This window comes from Microtus pennsylvanicus, chromosome 1, assembly GCF_037038515.1.
Source record: "Microtus pennsylvanicus isolate mMicPen1 chromosome 1, mMicPen1.hap1, whole genome shotgun sequence".
Classification (NCBI taxonomy): Eukaryota; Metazoa; Chordata; class Mammalia; order Rodentia; family Cricetidae; genus Microtus; species Microtus pennsylvanicus.
In genome coordinates, this window is record NC_134579.1 from 110,070,056 (window position 1) to 110,085,727 (window position 15,672).

The window sequence follows — 15,672 nt, forward strand, 5'->3', positions numbered from 1 at the left end:
CTCTGGAAGACAAGGCTATGAAGGGCTGGATGCTGGCTTTAGAACAGCTTTTCTTTGTCCCCTCCATTGTCACGATTAGCTCCACACTTCACCACCATATACATATAAAAAGAATTTAAATGAAGTTACCCTCCAGAACTTGACTGTAGGGCCCTGTTGCTGAAGACACGATATACTTGAGTCATAGAACATGAAGAAATCAAGCAGGTATTCACATGGAAGCTTCATTCCTACTAGAAAGCTTTCATGGTGCTAGAAGGTTCCAGGCACACTATTGGTGGAGAAAAGTAATCATCAATCTTACCTAGCTGTGAATTTTACAAAGTACAATAATGACCAGCCCGGCAAGACATGTCCACATGTCAACAGTGGCACAAACATCAGGTGTATAACCAACCACTTTCTGATTGGATTTGAGGCCCATCCCACAAGATGGAACCTATACCTGGCATCATTATTGGGACCAAGAACCTGTGTCTAGACAGGCTGTAGGCACTAGGAAGAACCTACTGCTAGTACTCTGCTAAATGGACAGACCTAACAACTCACCCTTATATCCTTAGATTAATATAGCTCTCAGCCCTCATCAGAGACGCATCTCTCGAGAGCAGATAGTGATTAATACAGAGACCCATAACTCTTCAATGTGCAGAGAGTAAGAGACTGGGGAGTGCTCTGACATAAATGGGACATACGTATCACATCCTCTTTCTGCAAGACTCTGGGATCACTGAGGAAGAAGAGGTGGAAGGATGGCAAGAGCCAATAAATGACGACAAAGAGTGCTTCCAGGGCACAGCAGGGAAGTGTGGTGGGTAGGGATGGATTGAAATTCTCAAAGAATTAGTAACAAAATAATCCTCTTGGGGTGGGGCTGAAGAGATGAGTCACCAGTTAAGAGCACTTGCTGCTTTCCCAGAGGATCCAGGTTGGGTTCCCAGCACCCACATGGTGGTTACAATCTGTAAGTCCAGTTCCTGACATCGGATGCCCTCCTCTGATCTCCATGGTCTCGAGACAAGCATCTTGTGTGCAAACATACATGTAGGCAAAACACTCAAACACATAAAAGAGTAAAACAAAGAAATCTGAATTTTATTTATTTATTTTTTTTATAAAAAGCCAAACCCCTTGGGATTGATGTCTTAGGGGATCTACTTCCCCAGCAAGGACAGAGCAAGGTGAATGGCTCCCATGCATCCTAAGGACTATTGGAAGGTGCAGGAAAGGAAGTAGAGATGTTTCTGCTTCTCCTTTGTGGAGGGTTGGCTTGGGCTGAGCTGGCAGCTACCTAAAAGGGGACACTTTTGCTATCCTAGGTCTCAGAGCTTGAACAAAGCTTCCTGAGGGCTAGAGAAACACAGGAGTCCGTGGGAGCAAAGATACACGTGAAACAGCGAGCTTTCCTCTTTAGCTGTCACCTCCACGTGTTCCAGAGCCTTCTACATTTAACGATCTGTACTCAGTTTGAACGCTTAGTTGCTGACAGGGCTGGGAGCACATGGTCTGTGTATTCATCTGGTCATCGTTAACTGATCCTTCTTCCATCCTGTCTCAGCATCCTCGTCCTGAAGCCTCCATGACTATGCTTGTCCATTATGCTACCTTCCAGCAAGTCCTGCCTTATTTAAAATGCATTCTCGGAACTTTCTCCTCTTCTCCCTGGTCATATTCATAGCATTAGCTTCCTTATTGGGGCTTGGGGAGGTGGGAGGTTCCCTTCTCGCACTAGTGCAGAAAACCCACTCAGGAATGTGGTTACCCTGGTTCCTTCACTGCCACAGAACAATGCTCTGCCAATGGGCTTAGTCAATATGAGTGGAACAAAGATTTACTGAATTAAAAGAAATGCTGTGCGCACAGTGAAAATGGGAGAGTGTTGGGTCTTGTTTGGCTCAAAAAGAAGGTAATTATAAATGTAAAAAAAAACCTGGAAACAGAGCAATGTTTTAAAATCCCTGACAGAAATGACAATTTAGGGGATGGGAAGAAGGCTTTCAGGGGTAATAGTGTTGGCTATGCAATCATGAGGACCTGAGTTTGAAGTCCCAGCATTTATGTAAAAAGCTGGCATGGTTGGTAGTGCCTGTAGTCCCAGCAGTGGAGCCTAGAAATATCCAAAGACCCTGTCTCAAGGAAGTAAGGTAGACAGTGACAGGAAGACATCCAATATCCAGCACCAGCCTCTGCGAGCATGGGCACACGCATGCGTCACAAACAATAGAGACATGAGATAATACATAAATAAATAAACAACTTGGAGAATGCTAGCCTTTCATTTGCTCAAGAGGGGGCTTCACAGAGCTGCTCTTAAGGGGTTAATTGTGGGGGTGGGCGGAGAACCAAGCCCCTCCCTGTGGAATAAGAGCTAGATGATTCGGAGGAGGGTGGCTACCTGAGCCCCCTGAGCATCTTACAGGCACATGGCTATTTCTCCAGCCTGCTGGAGCGCAGAGCTTTCCTGCCTGGCCTGGAGGGCTCACTGCTCAGGAAGTTGCTTGTGGGATGCGTTCTCTGAGCAAAGCCTTGCCTCCCTGGCTAAATGCTAAGGTCTTCAAGGGTCTCTGAGATGCTCCCCAGCTTAAGTCTAGTGTCTGAACATGCCTACTCATCTGACAAGTACCAGGTTGAGAAGGCAGGCCTTATCATCATCGTCCAGGCTGTGGTAACCGTGCCCAAATATTGTGGTCACTTCTCAGTCCAGATGTTCAACGGCGAATGTTTGACAGAGTGGGCAGAGTGTGCACAATCCATCGATGATGCAGGATCCCCCTCCAAATCCAGAACCTGAAGAGGGCACCCTGCACAGGCAAAGGTCTCATATCTCATCTGTCCACAGGGCACATCTCTTAAGGGAAACTGGACATTTCTTCCAAATTTGCCCAAGGCACTGGGCATATTCTGCTTTAAAAATTTCCGCAGTTACAAATAAACTTGAAAGGGATAATGTGCCTTGTGACATGAGTTTTTAATCCAAATATCACATGCAACTTAGTTAAAATGGTCAATGTGTGGCCTTGAAAGCAAGGTGTGGATTGGCAGATTGAGGGACGAAGTTGGGAGAAGGTACCTGAGAATGACTGAGTGATTTCTGCAGCTGGCCACAGGAGTATCAGAAAAAGAAATGAGCTGCTTTTTGTTTTGTTTTTGAGATGAGGTCTCATTGTGTAGCCCTGGCAGGCCTGGAACTCTCCATGTAGCCCAGGCTAGCCTTGAACTCACAGCGAGCCACCTTCCTCTGCCTCTTGCATGCTAGGATTCAAGGCATGTATTGCCATGCCCCGATTTCAAAGAGATACATAGACGAGGTAGAGGTTGGAGACTAATGAGATAGGAAAAGCTGAGATCTGCAATAGGGGAGCACAGAATGGAAAACCATATGATAAGTTGGTCAAATGGGCCAATGGTCAACTCAAAGCCAGATAGCAGAAAATCCCCAGATATCTATACCGTCAATAACTCTCTCCTCACTTTGTGCTATTTTATTTCCCATGTTTCACGTATTTGTGTCATGCATGTATGTGAATGCGTGTTTCAACATGTGTATGTACATATTTTTGCAAATGTGTGAGCACCCGGAGGCCAAGGTGGATGCTGAGAACCATCCTCCATCTCTTTTACACCTTATTCATGGAGGCAGAGTTTCTCAATCAACCCAGAGGTCACAGATGTGGCTGGTCTCCTAGCCAGCTTGTTCTGTGACTTTCCTATGTCTTCTTCCCAAGGCTGGAATTACTGGTGGGCTGCCTTGGGGACCTGAACTCCAGTCCCCAGTCTAGCATGGCGAAGGTGTGGCTCTCTGAACAATAATTCCCCAGTCACTCTTCACCTTTTAATATTTATTATTTATTATGTGTATTTGCCTTTGTGAGTTTATATGTAAACATGCATGCAGGAACCCACAGAGTAGCCACCAGGGCCCCTGGAACGAGAGTTACAAGCATTTGTGAGGTTCTGGAGACTGAAAACCAGTAAGTACTCTTAACTGCTGAGTTATCGCCCCTTTATTTTTAAATGATTTCCCTTCCCCATTTCAAACAGTAAAATTGGGTCTTTGGAATGAGAGTGGATCACTCCAAGGCAAACCATCAGACAAGACTTTTCTTTCTGGTCACTGGGTTCAGAACCGAGATGTGAGTACGTGGGTCTCTGTGTGCACTCTAGACATAAACACGTGGGTCTCTGTGTGTGTTCTACATATAAGCACGTGGGATTCTGCATGTGCTCTAGACATAAGCACTTGGGTCTCTGTGTGCTCTGGGTCTCCTGTGCTGAGGAATTTGGTGTCAAGTTTAAGGTCAGAGGACACGGAGCCTTTGTGTGTGGGCAAGGCTCACCTCCTTGCGCGAGGCCTGTTGTGATTTGTGATTAGAATGCTGTGAGTCAGAGTGTGGACAATAAGATACTCAATTCTGGGGACTTTTTCACTTCTGTGCTCTGAAAGCCCTGCTTTCTAAAAGATGGTCCTTCCTAACAAAGCCAGGGTGATATGTCAATCAGTACAGCTTGGAGGACAAGCATGGGAGCAGAGGGATTCCCAGAACAATGTCCCTCTGCTGTTAAAATAGAACTCAAGGGAGTTTCATAATTTTTTTTAAAAAAAAATCTGTGGATAATATTCAATCTTCGTATGTTCGAGACACTGGTATAAACCACCCCATAAATACAGAATTACCACAGACCTGTGGAAGCGGGTAATAAAATTGAATTTATCTTTAAGATAAGGAGATTGAGGCTGGGAAGAGAAGCCTTGCAAGTCACCCAGGCTGTGTGTGGCAGGAACAGGACCAGAACAGAGGTTCTAACTTAAGAATGGAAAATCCAGACATCATTCTGCGATAGCCAGAGCAACTCCCCTGCAACCAGGCTTAGATCCAGGCTGCCCAGGGGGTCTCAGAGTCACCCTGTGGAGAGCAGAGGCTGCACTTTCTCAAGGGGAATGCTATTTCACACAAGTGGGGGACAACAAAGGGTGCCGCTGACATGTCGCAACTCCCACCAAGTGCTGCAGTTGCCTGCCCTTCAGCCCCACATCCCCAAGCCAGTACTGCCTGTATTCAATTTACAAGATCCAAGAGCCCCAGGCAAAGCAATGAACTCAGATTTAAACTCAGAACTTGGATCAGTAACTTCCCTGCTCAGCTTGGGGGGTGGGGGTAGGGCGAAGTGGCGGTGAAGCTGGATCTTCATGCTGAATCTCCACCACCTTGGCTCCTCACTGATAAGGTGATGGAACTTGCAGGAAGCCACATTTCCAAGAATACTCTGCCCCCCGCCCAGCCCCTGCCCCTGAACCCATCCATTTCAATCCCATGAAAGACATGGGTTTTGCAAAGGGTGGGGGTTGTATTTTAAGTCCTTCAATTACACCCAGGGCAACAGAAAATTGGATCCACAGCATCCGTCCACTCATAAATAGCAAGAAAGAGCAGAGGGTGCAGCTCAGCCACTGAATATTCAGTTAACACAAACAGATGGGACCACGGTTTGATCACGGTTTGGTTCCTGAAGATCACAGACACAGGAAAGTGTGTATATTGATAAGACAGAGCACTCACTAAATAATTATTGGAACCTGCGGGATTAAGAAACATATCAGAATCTTAGAATTTGAATTCTTTATGTGACACACGCAAAAAAAAGCAAAAGCCTTAAAAATAACCATCCTGGCAGCCAGACTGCAAGACTAAGCCTGCACTGAAGTGTGGAATAGCAGGCTGGCGTTCTGTTTTGAAAACATTTTCCCCCAAAGCAAATCATCTGATATATATATATATATATATATATATATATATATATATATATATATATATACACACATACATACATATATATATAGATATACATATATATATACACACATATACATACATACACACACACATATATATATATATTTCTAAGAGGAACAAAATGTAGCTACATCAGTTATAACCCAAGGTTTTCTGACTGCCAATCAAAATCCCTCTCTTTTGATTATCTCACTCTTCAGCTTTACTTGAAGACAAACATCAACTGCCTTTCCCTACTGTGAAACTCCTGGACTCCTCTGAAGCGGCTCTGCCTCATGGGGCTTTCCTTAGGCACATTATAAAGCACATGTCCCTGAGCTGAGTTCCAAAATCCTCTTAGTGAGATGCAGCCCATAAGAGCTCCTCTGGATACCCTGTGCCCAGCTCACAGTGGCCATGGAGGCGAGCTTTCCAAGATGGTGCCTCTCTGCTGTTTTGCTAGGCATACCCCTAGAATTACTGAGCTGTCCTAGCTACCAAAGGGAAACATGAAACCAATAGTACAAGATAGATAAGCCTTGAGACTCTTTTCTTAGATACAGCCTGGGGACCATCAATACCCCTGGGCTGGGCGTGAAGGAGCAAGCTCCTATCACACCCACATCCATAGACAAGCAAATGAAGACAAAAAAAGGTTAGCCTCCTTGTCCAGTCTGATGAAACCTCAGGGCTAAAGACTGAAATCATCACAACACTGAAATTCTTCAGCTTTGCCATCCTAAGGCCATGGGCTCCCAGGACGGTAGAAAGACAAACGGTCATCTCAGCTTTGAGGTTTTTGCATGGCTTTTTGCCCCCAGCACGAAGGTTCCATTTCTCTGAAACACAAACCCATCACCCTCATTGGTAGTGTTGGGTCACTATGACTGTTGGAACACCCACAATAAAATGGGGGCTTCCACCTTCACACCAGTTCATCAACATTACAGACAGAGAAAGCTAGTCTCTAGGAAGGTACAAACAAAATAAAAACTCCCAAGCCCCTTAAAGTGGGTGGTCTCCCCAGTTTTGGGGCCCCTTCTTTATCTGAGAAGTCAACGAAACTTGCAAGTCGATGAGCTCATTTTGCACAGGGTTGTTTCCTTGAATTTTAATTCTGTAGCTGGCAGAGAAAAAGGGGCCACCTACAAGGCAGCATCGCCCTCTTTCCTGTTCATCACCCACAATAGACAGAGCCTAGGAACAGTTTCCCAGCACACCTCGGCTTGAAATCACTGGCTTCTGTATTAAGGGGCGGGTCCCCCGGGAGGTGGCAATTGCCCTACCCCATGCGCGGAGTCAGACTTCACTCTGGACTCGGCATGGCAGGAGGCCAGCCTGGGCACCTACCTCAGGATAAAATGGTCCACAGTAGAGTTATTGGAGATGGTGACAGAGGCAGTGACTATGTCTCCCTGCTTGACAGGCTGGGAGGGCAGCCAGATGACCACATTGCCATCCAAACGCAGTTCGCTGAGCTGGATGCTGTCCTGGGTGCGGAAAAGGCCAATGCTGCCAATCTTCTTCAGGTGGGACGTCCTGTCCTCCTGCCCATCCTTCCCTGGACGGATGGCGTTGTCCTTTCTGGTGTCACCTCCGGTGCAATCCCCTCGCTCATCCCCTGGATGCACAGTGTAGTACAATTCCACGAGGTTCCCTTCTGGCTGCTCCGCGGGCCTCCTTTGCCCGGACATAATCATCGGGGGACTGAACCAGCCAGGCAACATCTCCAGCTGGGCTACGCACAGCCCCAGGGCCCCAGCCAGCCGGCAGCTTCCCCGAACTTCCCGGGTATCTCGGAAAGCAAAGACCCTCAAGCAGGGCAGTTTCTCGGCCGCTCTGTGGTCATCCCAGTCTCTGCCCACAATATGGAAGAGCACCTGCACTTTGGGCCGACTCAGGTAGACTTTCTCTTGGAGGATGTAGGCCTTGAGCCTCCAGTCAAAAGGAAACTGATTTGTTGGGCCTAAAAAGTTGGGGTTCAACATCAAGTCCAGGGGTATAACCTTTTCTGCAGAGTATGGCCCATAGCTGGCATTTAATACTGGGGGCTGCCTGGCCTTGTAGGTAAAGAAAGACTCCACCCTGGACTGCAGGCTGGCATTCCGCAGCAGGTCAGGGTTGGCCTCCTTTAGGAAGAAGGAGGTCTCAGTTCTGAGGATGTGGAAGCTCACGGGCAGGTACGGCGGCAATGAAGAGAATCTCTGGATATTATCGATGATCCGGCGACCTTCTGCCACTAAAGGGAGAGAAGAGAAGAAGTACAGTCAGTAAGAGGCTGGTGTATTCTGGTCTTGATGTTCAGGCTGCAATTGAGAACAAAGGAATTAAAGTCCCAAAGTCCAGGAGAACAAAGCCTCAACGAGACCTTCCAGAAGTAGCCAAGGCTTCCAGATGGTCCATGAATTAAGAAATTTTAAGTTCCAATATGTAAAGTAGACTGAAGTATGTAAAGCTGGGAGTTGGGGAAATGACTTAACAAAGTGCTTGCCATGCAAACTTGAGGGCCTGAGTTCAGATCTCCAGAATTAAAAAGAAAAGGAGGAGGAGGAAGAGGAGGAAGAGGAGGAGGAGGAGGAGGAAGAGGAGGAGGAGGAGGAGGAGGAAGAGGAGGAAGAGGAGGAGGAGTAAGAGGAAGAAGAAGGTGGTAATGGTGACATGTGTCTGTGGTCCTAGCACTTGGGAGGCAGAGACAGGAGGACCTCTAAGCCTTCCTGGCCAGCTAGTCCAGCCAAATTAGTGACCTTAGGAGTAAGAAAATGACTCCTAGGATAGAATAAAATCTACAAGCAAATCCTAAAAAAGAAAGATTTAGTTTGAGATAAAGATAGTACCTCAAATCCTGAGGCAAAAATATAGACTTTAATAAATATTGCTGGGACAGTTGGGTAGACACTTGCTTAAAAAATATAATGTTAGATAAAAATATTTTTTTCAATTTATTTATTATTTTATGTACATTGGTATTTTGCCATGGGTGTCAAGTCCCCTGGAACTGGAATTACAGATCATTGTGAGCTGCCATGTGGGTGCTGGGAGCTGAACCCCAGGTCAGTTCTCTTAACCACTGAGCTACCTCTCCAAGGCCCCAGATCCAAATCTTATAAGCAAGATTAAACCTGAGGGCCAGAGAGATGGCTCAGTGGGTAAAGTAGTTGCCATGTGAGCCTGGAGATCAAAATTCAAATCCCCAGAACCCATGGAAAGGCCTGCACTGGGGAGGCAGAGATGGAAGGATCCCAGGGCTCTCCAGCAAGCCAGTGTAACTGCACTGGTGAGCCCCAGGTCTGGAGAGAGACTTTGTTTGAAAAATAAGCTGGAAGGCAAGAGAGGAAGACACCTGACGCCAACCTTTGGCCATCACACACCTGAGTGGGTACAAACCCTTGTGCATCTGTGCAATGAATGCACAACCCAGAGTCTCGCACACATCATACTACAAATTATAATACTAAACTCTGAATGGATCCGTTTAGAAGTAGAGGATAACTGAGGGAGAAGAGAAAGAAAAAAGATAAGGGGACACAAACAGAGGCAGAGGGGAGGGAGAAGAAGAAAATCCATCTGAAGTAGATACTGTAAAATATGAGGCATCTGGGCAAACGGTAAATAGAAACAGGGACTAGAGAGATGATTCAACAGCTAAGAGTGCTGGCTGCTCTTTCAGAGGACCTGGGTTCAATTCCGAGAACCCATATGGCCACTTAAACCTATTTATATCTCTAGTTCTAGGGGAACACAATGCCCTCTTCTGGCCCCCATTGGTACTGCATACACACAGCACACAGACAAACTTAAAGTATATTAAGAAGTATGTGACAGGTGGATCTCTATGAGTTTGAACCCAGCCTTGTCTATGGAGCTAGTTCCAGGACAGGCAGCTAGTTCCAGAGAAACCCTGTCTTGAAAAACCATTAAAAAAAAAAAGAGAGTGAGATGTGGAACGTGAAGTTCTTTTTACTGTGTTACAACTCTACTAGCCATTGCCAAAGCCAAAATAAAGAAAAGCAAACATATCCAGCAAAGCAAAAAGAATGTGAGCAAGCCATCTTCGTTTTATATCCCGCATCTCCTATATACAGATCTTGCCTGCTTGTTAGGAAAAACAGCAACAGCAGAAATCCTCCTCCATTATTCAAAAATCAGGAGCAAAAACAGCTGTATTCTCATGGAAGGATTTCAAGTCCTCTGGTAATGTGGGCCGCTTGGGCTTGGTAACTTTAGTCATTAATCACTGAAGGCCAGGTTGTCACCACTGTCTTCCTTTACAGCTGAGGACAGAGTACTCATCACCAAATGTGCAAGAGGCTGAATAAGTCAACCATCCCCTGCTTAGGAGGGAGCCCTTAAAGGCCCCCCGGGCCCTTCTGGTCCCCTTCACGATTCGGCTCAGGCAGCATCCAGCACTCCTTGATACCTGGTAGCCTGCCTACTGCCCTTTAGTCTGTTCAGATCCGGACGATGTCCGGCCCCACCTGAAAACTGATTTTGCTCAACACACAGCATCTTACAAGATTTCTCTAAACTGAAACACCATTTTAAAAAGCTGAGAGTCTCTGGGTCTCCAGCTTCCCTCTCAACATAGTGAGTTTGCAAATGGCGGGGTTCTGTCTGCAAGTGAACAGAGTAAGTAATGGGCATCTGCGTGCTGGCTGTTGTCTGGTACTCAGCACCTGAATCCCGAGCCAGATGCCTGCTAGACCCTCGGCATGGACTTAATGTTTACAATCCTAGTTTAGAATCATCAGATGGTTAAATCTGTGCCTATTAGGGCTGCTCAGATTCCACACTATGTCAGCAAAGGACAACATATACGCCTCCCTCTTGTGTTCCTCTATCCATCCCAGATAACTTATCAGCCAGTGAGTAGGCTGATAGCCATTTGCTTGTCTGTGATGAGATCCCCGTGAGGGCTTTGGCTTCCACTGTTTAGGACACTACTAAGTCTCTGACTGCATGCAGGGCTCAAGATCATGAATGCCCAACCTCCACCTTGGCAGCCTCAAGTCAGCCTGCCTCCTTGCCTGGTCCTTGTGGCTCCCGGGGGGTGGGGGGTGGGGTCCAAACCATCCCATCCATAAAAGAGAAGCTGGGAAATCTTTTTCTTCCTCTTTCTTTCCAACCTCATTCTCCCCCACTCCCATCCCCCCCCCCCCCCCCCCCCCCCCGCTCCCTGTCTCTCCTTCCAACAGCAGCCTGCACACCCCCCCTGAGCATATGGGACATCCTGCTTGCTCTCCTCTGGAAGCGTCCCTAATCCCTTCCCTGCAGGGACACTGGCAAGCAGATCAAAGCTGCCTTTTGGTTCTGCGTCCAGATGAACTTAGGTTGTCAAGATGTCTCTTCAAAGAAGTAACACTCTGTTCCTAGCCCCAGAGGCCCTGTGCTGAGGTCACCAGTGACAAGGGCACCTTCATTCCTTTCTTGTTAGGGACGGAGAGACGGCTGAGCATCTCCGGTTTAACCCACTCGGTCCTGTGCCAGCTTCAAAGACACCCAAAAGTTCTGCCAAGGTACCGCATTCCAGGAAGAGTCCTCAGGAGTGTCGCAGTGACTGTTTAAGAAACTCATAAAGTTTGACAAAATACCAAGAGGCAAATAGCCACATCTAATAACTTTCATTTTAAAGTATTTAGCCCTGTCTAAAACAATTCTTAAGAACTTGAAGTAGAGAGATTTAGAGCCACTTTTATGTGGGGGAGAGCGAGCCAAGGCTAAGCATGGGATTGTAGGGTCCGTCTGTCGCAGGGAGTGCTGGGAACATGAAGCTTTGCCAACAAGTTTTGCCATCATTTTTCACTCTTCCTTCCTGCACAGAAGGGGTCTCTCTCTCTCTCTCTCTCTCTCTCTCTCTCTCTCTCTCTCTCTCTCTCTCTCTCTCATATTTGTGTGTCTCTGTGTATGTGTGCATGCATGTGCACACGTGCATGTGTGCAGGTGCAACTGTGTGAGCGTGCATGTGGATATCAGAGGAACATTTCAGGTATCATTTCTGAGTCTCTATCTACCATTTTGGGGGAATGGGGACAGGGAGGGTAGGGTCTCACATTGGTCTGGACCCTTCAAACTAACCCCAAGGATTTGCCTTTTCTCTGCCCCCCCCCCCAACAACACTGGAATTACAAGCATGTACTACCATGCTCCGAATTTTAAGTGTAGGTTCTGGAGATCAAACTCAGGTCCTTAGGTTTACAAGGCAAGCACTTTACAGACTGAGCCCTCTCCAGGCTCAAGAAGGGGGATATTTTTTCCTGCTTTCTCTAAAAAACTAAAACAAATCCACAAATGACTGTTTTGCTTTTGAGCAAATGTGGAGTTCCGTCCCTGCAAGATGAAGGCGGAGTGGACTTTCTGCTCAAATCTTCAGAGCTGGGGCTCTTTGTCTTCTAGGGTCACTGTATCTTCAGCATACAGTCTAGGGTACCAGCTCTGGTCTCTGAGCCAAACCTAGTTCAGAGCCCTTTCAGTCTGTGAGATTGGACCCGAGTCAAGTTCGGGAGCCTTGGATAAAGGCTAAGGGCAAGCAGTTTGTGTATGAAGACATCCACATTTGATCCACTCGCCAGCCATATGGCACCGGGTACATGTTTAATTTCTGTAAGCTTCTAGCAAGATGGCGCAGCTCACAAAAGGGCTTGCTGCCAAGATGGATGCCACGAGTTTGGTCCTCAGGGCTCACACGGCAGAAGGACATAACTAACTCCCAAAAGCTGTCCTCTTGCTTCCAGAAATACAAATTAAGTGAACAAAATGAAAAAAGGAAAAAAAAAAAGAAAAGAAAAAACATTATAATCGGCAATCACAAATATGACAGGTGTCCTGGCTGAGCTACCACTGTCTTTTTCGGTTTTGACACCCACAAAGGAAGAAGCCTGGGCTAAGTACTGGGGGTGGAGCGAATATGGGAGAGCAAGGTCATCCCACTGATGGTACACGAGCCATCTACAGCCAAGTCATCAGGTGAGGCAGCTCATTCTTAGTAGCCCAGCCCAGGTAGACCACTAACATGAGACCACGGCTTATTGGGGGTGTTCCCTTACAAAGCCAATCCTGCTAGAGAAGGCGGTAGATTGACTGCTTTCTGGACAGGATTCTGAGACACGGTTTCTCTGTAGCTTTGAAGCCCTGTCTTGTAGACCAGGCCGGCCTTGAACTCAGAGATCCGCCTGCCTCTGCCTCCCGAGTGCTGGGATTAAAGGTGTGCGCCACCACCGCCCGGCCAAATCTTAACAAACATGCTATGAGAACGTCTACATACCGATGAGGAAATGGGGGACTAGAAAAAGACTTTTCCCATGAAATCCTGATTGTACTGGTGCTGTTCAAATTCATGTCCAGTTGGCTGGAGCCAGAGACCATGACCCTGTGGACAACGGGGCCTCTCTCTACCAGCTACATGAGAATGATAAAGTTCAGTAATGAGAGTCATATGACCCATTTAGAGAGAGCCTGGCTCCTGATGAGGGCTCGAATAGGGTCATGTTTTATTACCTATTAATTTAAGTGTATACATTCAGGTGCATGTGCACATGTGTATACACAGTATACATACACACACACAACACTTTTTTTACATTGAGTCCTGGGGGTTGAACTCAGGTCTCATGCTTGTCTGGTAAGCACTTCACTGACTGAGCCCTCTCAACCAGACACTTCCACGACAGTAGCCAGATATACAAATACGCTCTAATTAGCCAAGAGGTTAATTGTTGATAGCTTTACTGACTGAAATAAGCAATGCATTAATATCAACTCATTTTTAAAGTAATCCTTCTAGAAATTAAAAGGAAAATACAAGATCACACGGTCCAAGAGCTACCTGCCTAGGTAGAGGTCTGGGCTTACGGTTTGTCATTTCTACAGTAAGGGGCAAGATCATCATTTGTTGGTGAACACCCAGTACACTTTCTCATGATAGAATTACTTAAAGAGGGTCTGGGGAGATGGCTCAGAGGTTAAGAACACTCACTGCTCTTTCAAGGGGACCCAGGCTCAATTTGCAGTCCCGACATTGGGTGGCTCACAACTATGTGTAACTACAGTTCCAGGGACCGGATGCCCTCTTCTGGGCTCTGTGAGAACTCCATGCACTTGGCACACATACATACATGCAGGCAAACACACATGGATAAATAGAAGAAGAAGAAGAAGAAGAAGAAGAAGAAGAGGAGGAGGAGGAGGAGGAGGAGGAGGAGGAGGAGGAGGAGGAGGAGGAAGAGAAGGAGGAGGAGGAGGAGGAGGAGGAGAAGGAGAAGGAGAAGAAGAAGAAGAAGAAGAAGAAGAAGAAGAAGAAGAAGAAGAAGAAGAAGAAGAAGAAGAATTAGAATTATTATTCAAAAAGAATGAGAAGGGAATCAATCTCCTGATGACGTGGTTGACTCCAGAAAGTCTTCGTCTCTTCAATGTCCCACCCAAATGCCTGCCTATGAGCCTGGTGCACAATCACCTCTGCACTCCCAAAGGCTTCAGCAATGTGTGTGCTACCAAAACACATCACATGTTTGGGGAGGTCTGGGTCTCGCTAACTAGGGAGCTAGGAATGTCTGTGACCTTTGCCATGTCTCCCAGCTGCACAGAATCCATGCCACACTGCGGTGGGCCCCTGAGTTCTGATGTCCTAACCCTCATTCTGGCTCACTGCTGCCTGCCAGCATCTCTAGGGAAGAGAGGACAAATGCTAGATCTTAAGGGTCTGAATCAATGTCTCAGGCCAATGCTGGCTCGCGAAGGCCACACAGAGAGGCCCAGGGAGCCGCTGACAGCTGCACCTTCCCATCCGGTCTCCACACCACAGGCAGTGTGCCCACTTGCTGTCTCCCTCCCTGTGTATCCATTTGCTTTATCTGTGTTTGCTGTCAGCGTCGGGGATATTGCGTCCTCCGTCAGTTGTTCATCAGAGAACCCCAGTGCAAAGTCACCACCGGAAATTGAGTTTTTGAGATCCTGAGATAGTGGACCTAGGACATGGCTGTGTCACTTAGCACCCAGACATTCTCTGGGGGAGAATGACCCTGTCAGTCCACATGATGCCCTGCTATCACCATGAGGCTCACTCTCTGCCATGCTGGCAGAATATGGACTTTTTCTAGGTGACTCTCTCTGGCCCAAGATGAGAAGGGTAGGCCGGCTCACGCAAGTGGAAGAGAATGGACTTAAGATGGGAGCGGGGAAGAAAGACAGGCAGATGGAAAGATCACCCAGGGCCTAGGTTAGTGGAAGGAGGAAGAGTTGTCCTGCATGGGATCAGGAGCAGAAATCCATAGTGTAATGTCATCAAAATAGTCACACAACATGGCAAGATGCTCCAAGCAACATGAGTGCAGTGGTGGCGGAACAGTGACAGAGTGAAGTTCTAAATTCCCCGAGGCCTAGTGATGTCTCAGCCACTGTGCGGTGCGGCATGGTGGAGCATGGGATTCTCAGAAGGTGCCCACGTCACTAGGTGATAAATGGCTTATCTAGATCCTTCCTGCTTTGAATCAGGTAACACTGAAATGAAATCTTTCAGAACATATATGGCCAGGTTACACGAGATTGTTTTAAGATAGGGTGAGGACTTCTGCAAAGAGTAGCGAAGGCGTTCCCACCAAGGGTGACTGATTAACTGTCTAAGGGAGCGCTGGTCTCTTCTTTTAAAATTATTTTTCATTTATTTAATTATTTTCATGTATGTTCTTTCTCTATATGTCTCTGTCTCTCTGCATGTACATTCATGTGAATGCCTTGCAAACCAAGTACTGACGTCAAGGGCCTTCCACAGTTGCTCCCTACCTTATTTTCGAAACAAGATTCCTTGTTGAATCTGGAGCTTGTGATTTGGACAGACTGGCCGGCCAGCGAGCTCCTGAGATCCATCTGTCTCTGCTTTCATAGTACTGAGATCATAAATACACATCAAAGG

General features: G+C 46.9%; 1 protein-coding gene across 2 annotated transcripts in view; it reads right to left on the minus strand.

Moving 5' to 3' along the window:
• The window catches only part of Tmem132c (transmembrane protein 132C), a 317,389-nt gene that overhangs the window by 193,126 nt on the left and 108,591 nt on the right, over positions 1–15,672 (minus strand). For both annotated transcript variants that reach the window (XM_075978117.1, XM_075978107.1), the window contains exon 2: positions 7,122–8,010. In XM_075978117.1, coding sequence (XP_075834232.1) covers positions 7,122–8,010 — 889 coding nt within the window. The remainder of the gene's footprint in view (positions 1–7,121; positions 8,011–15,672) is intronic.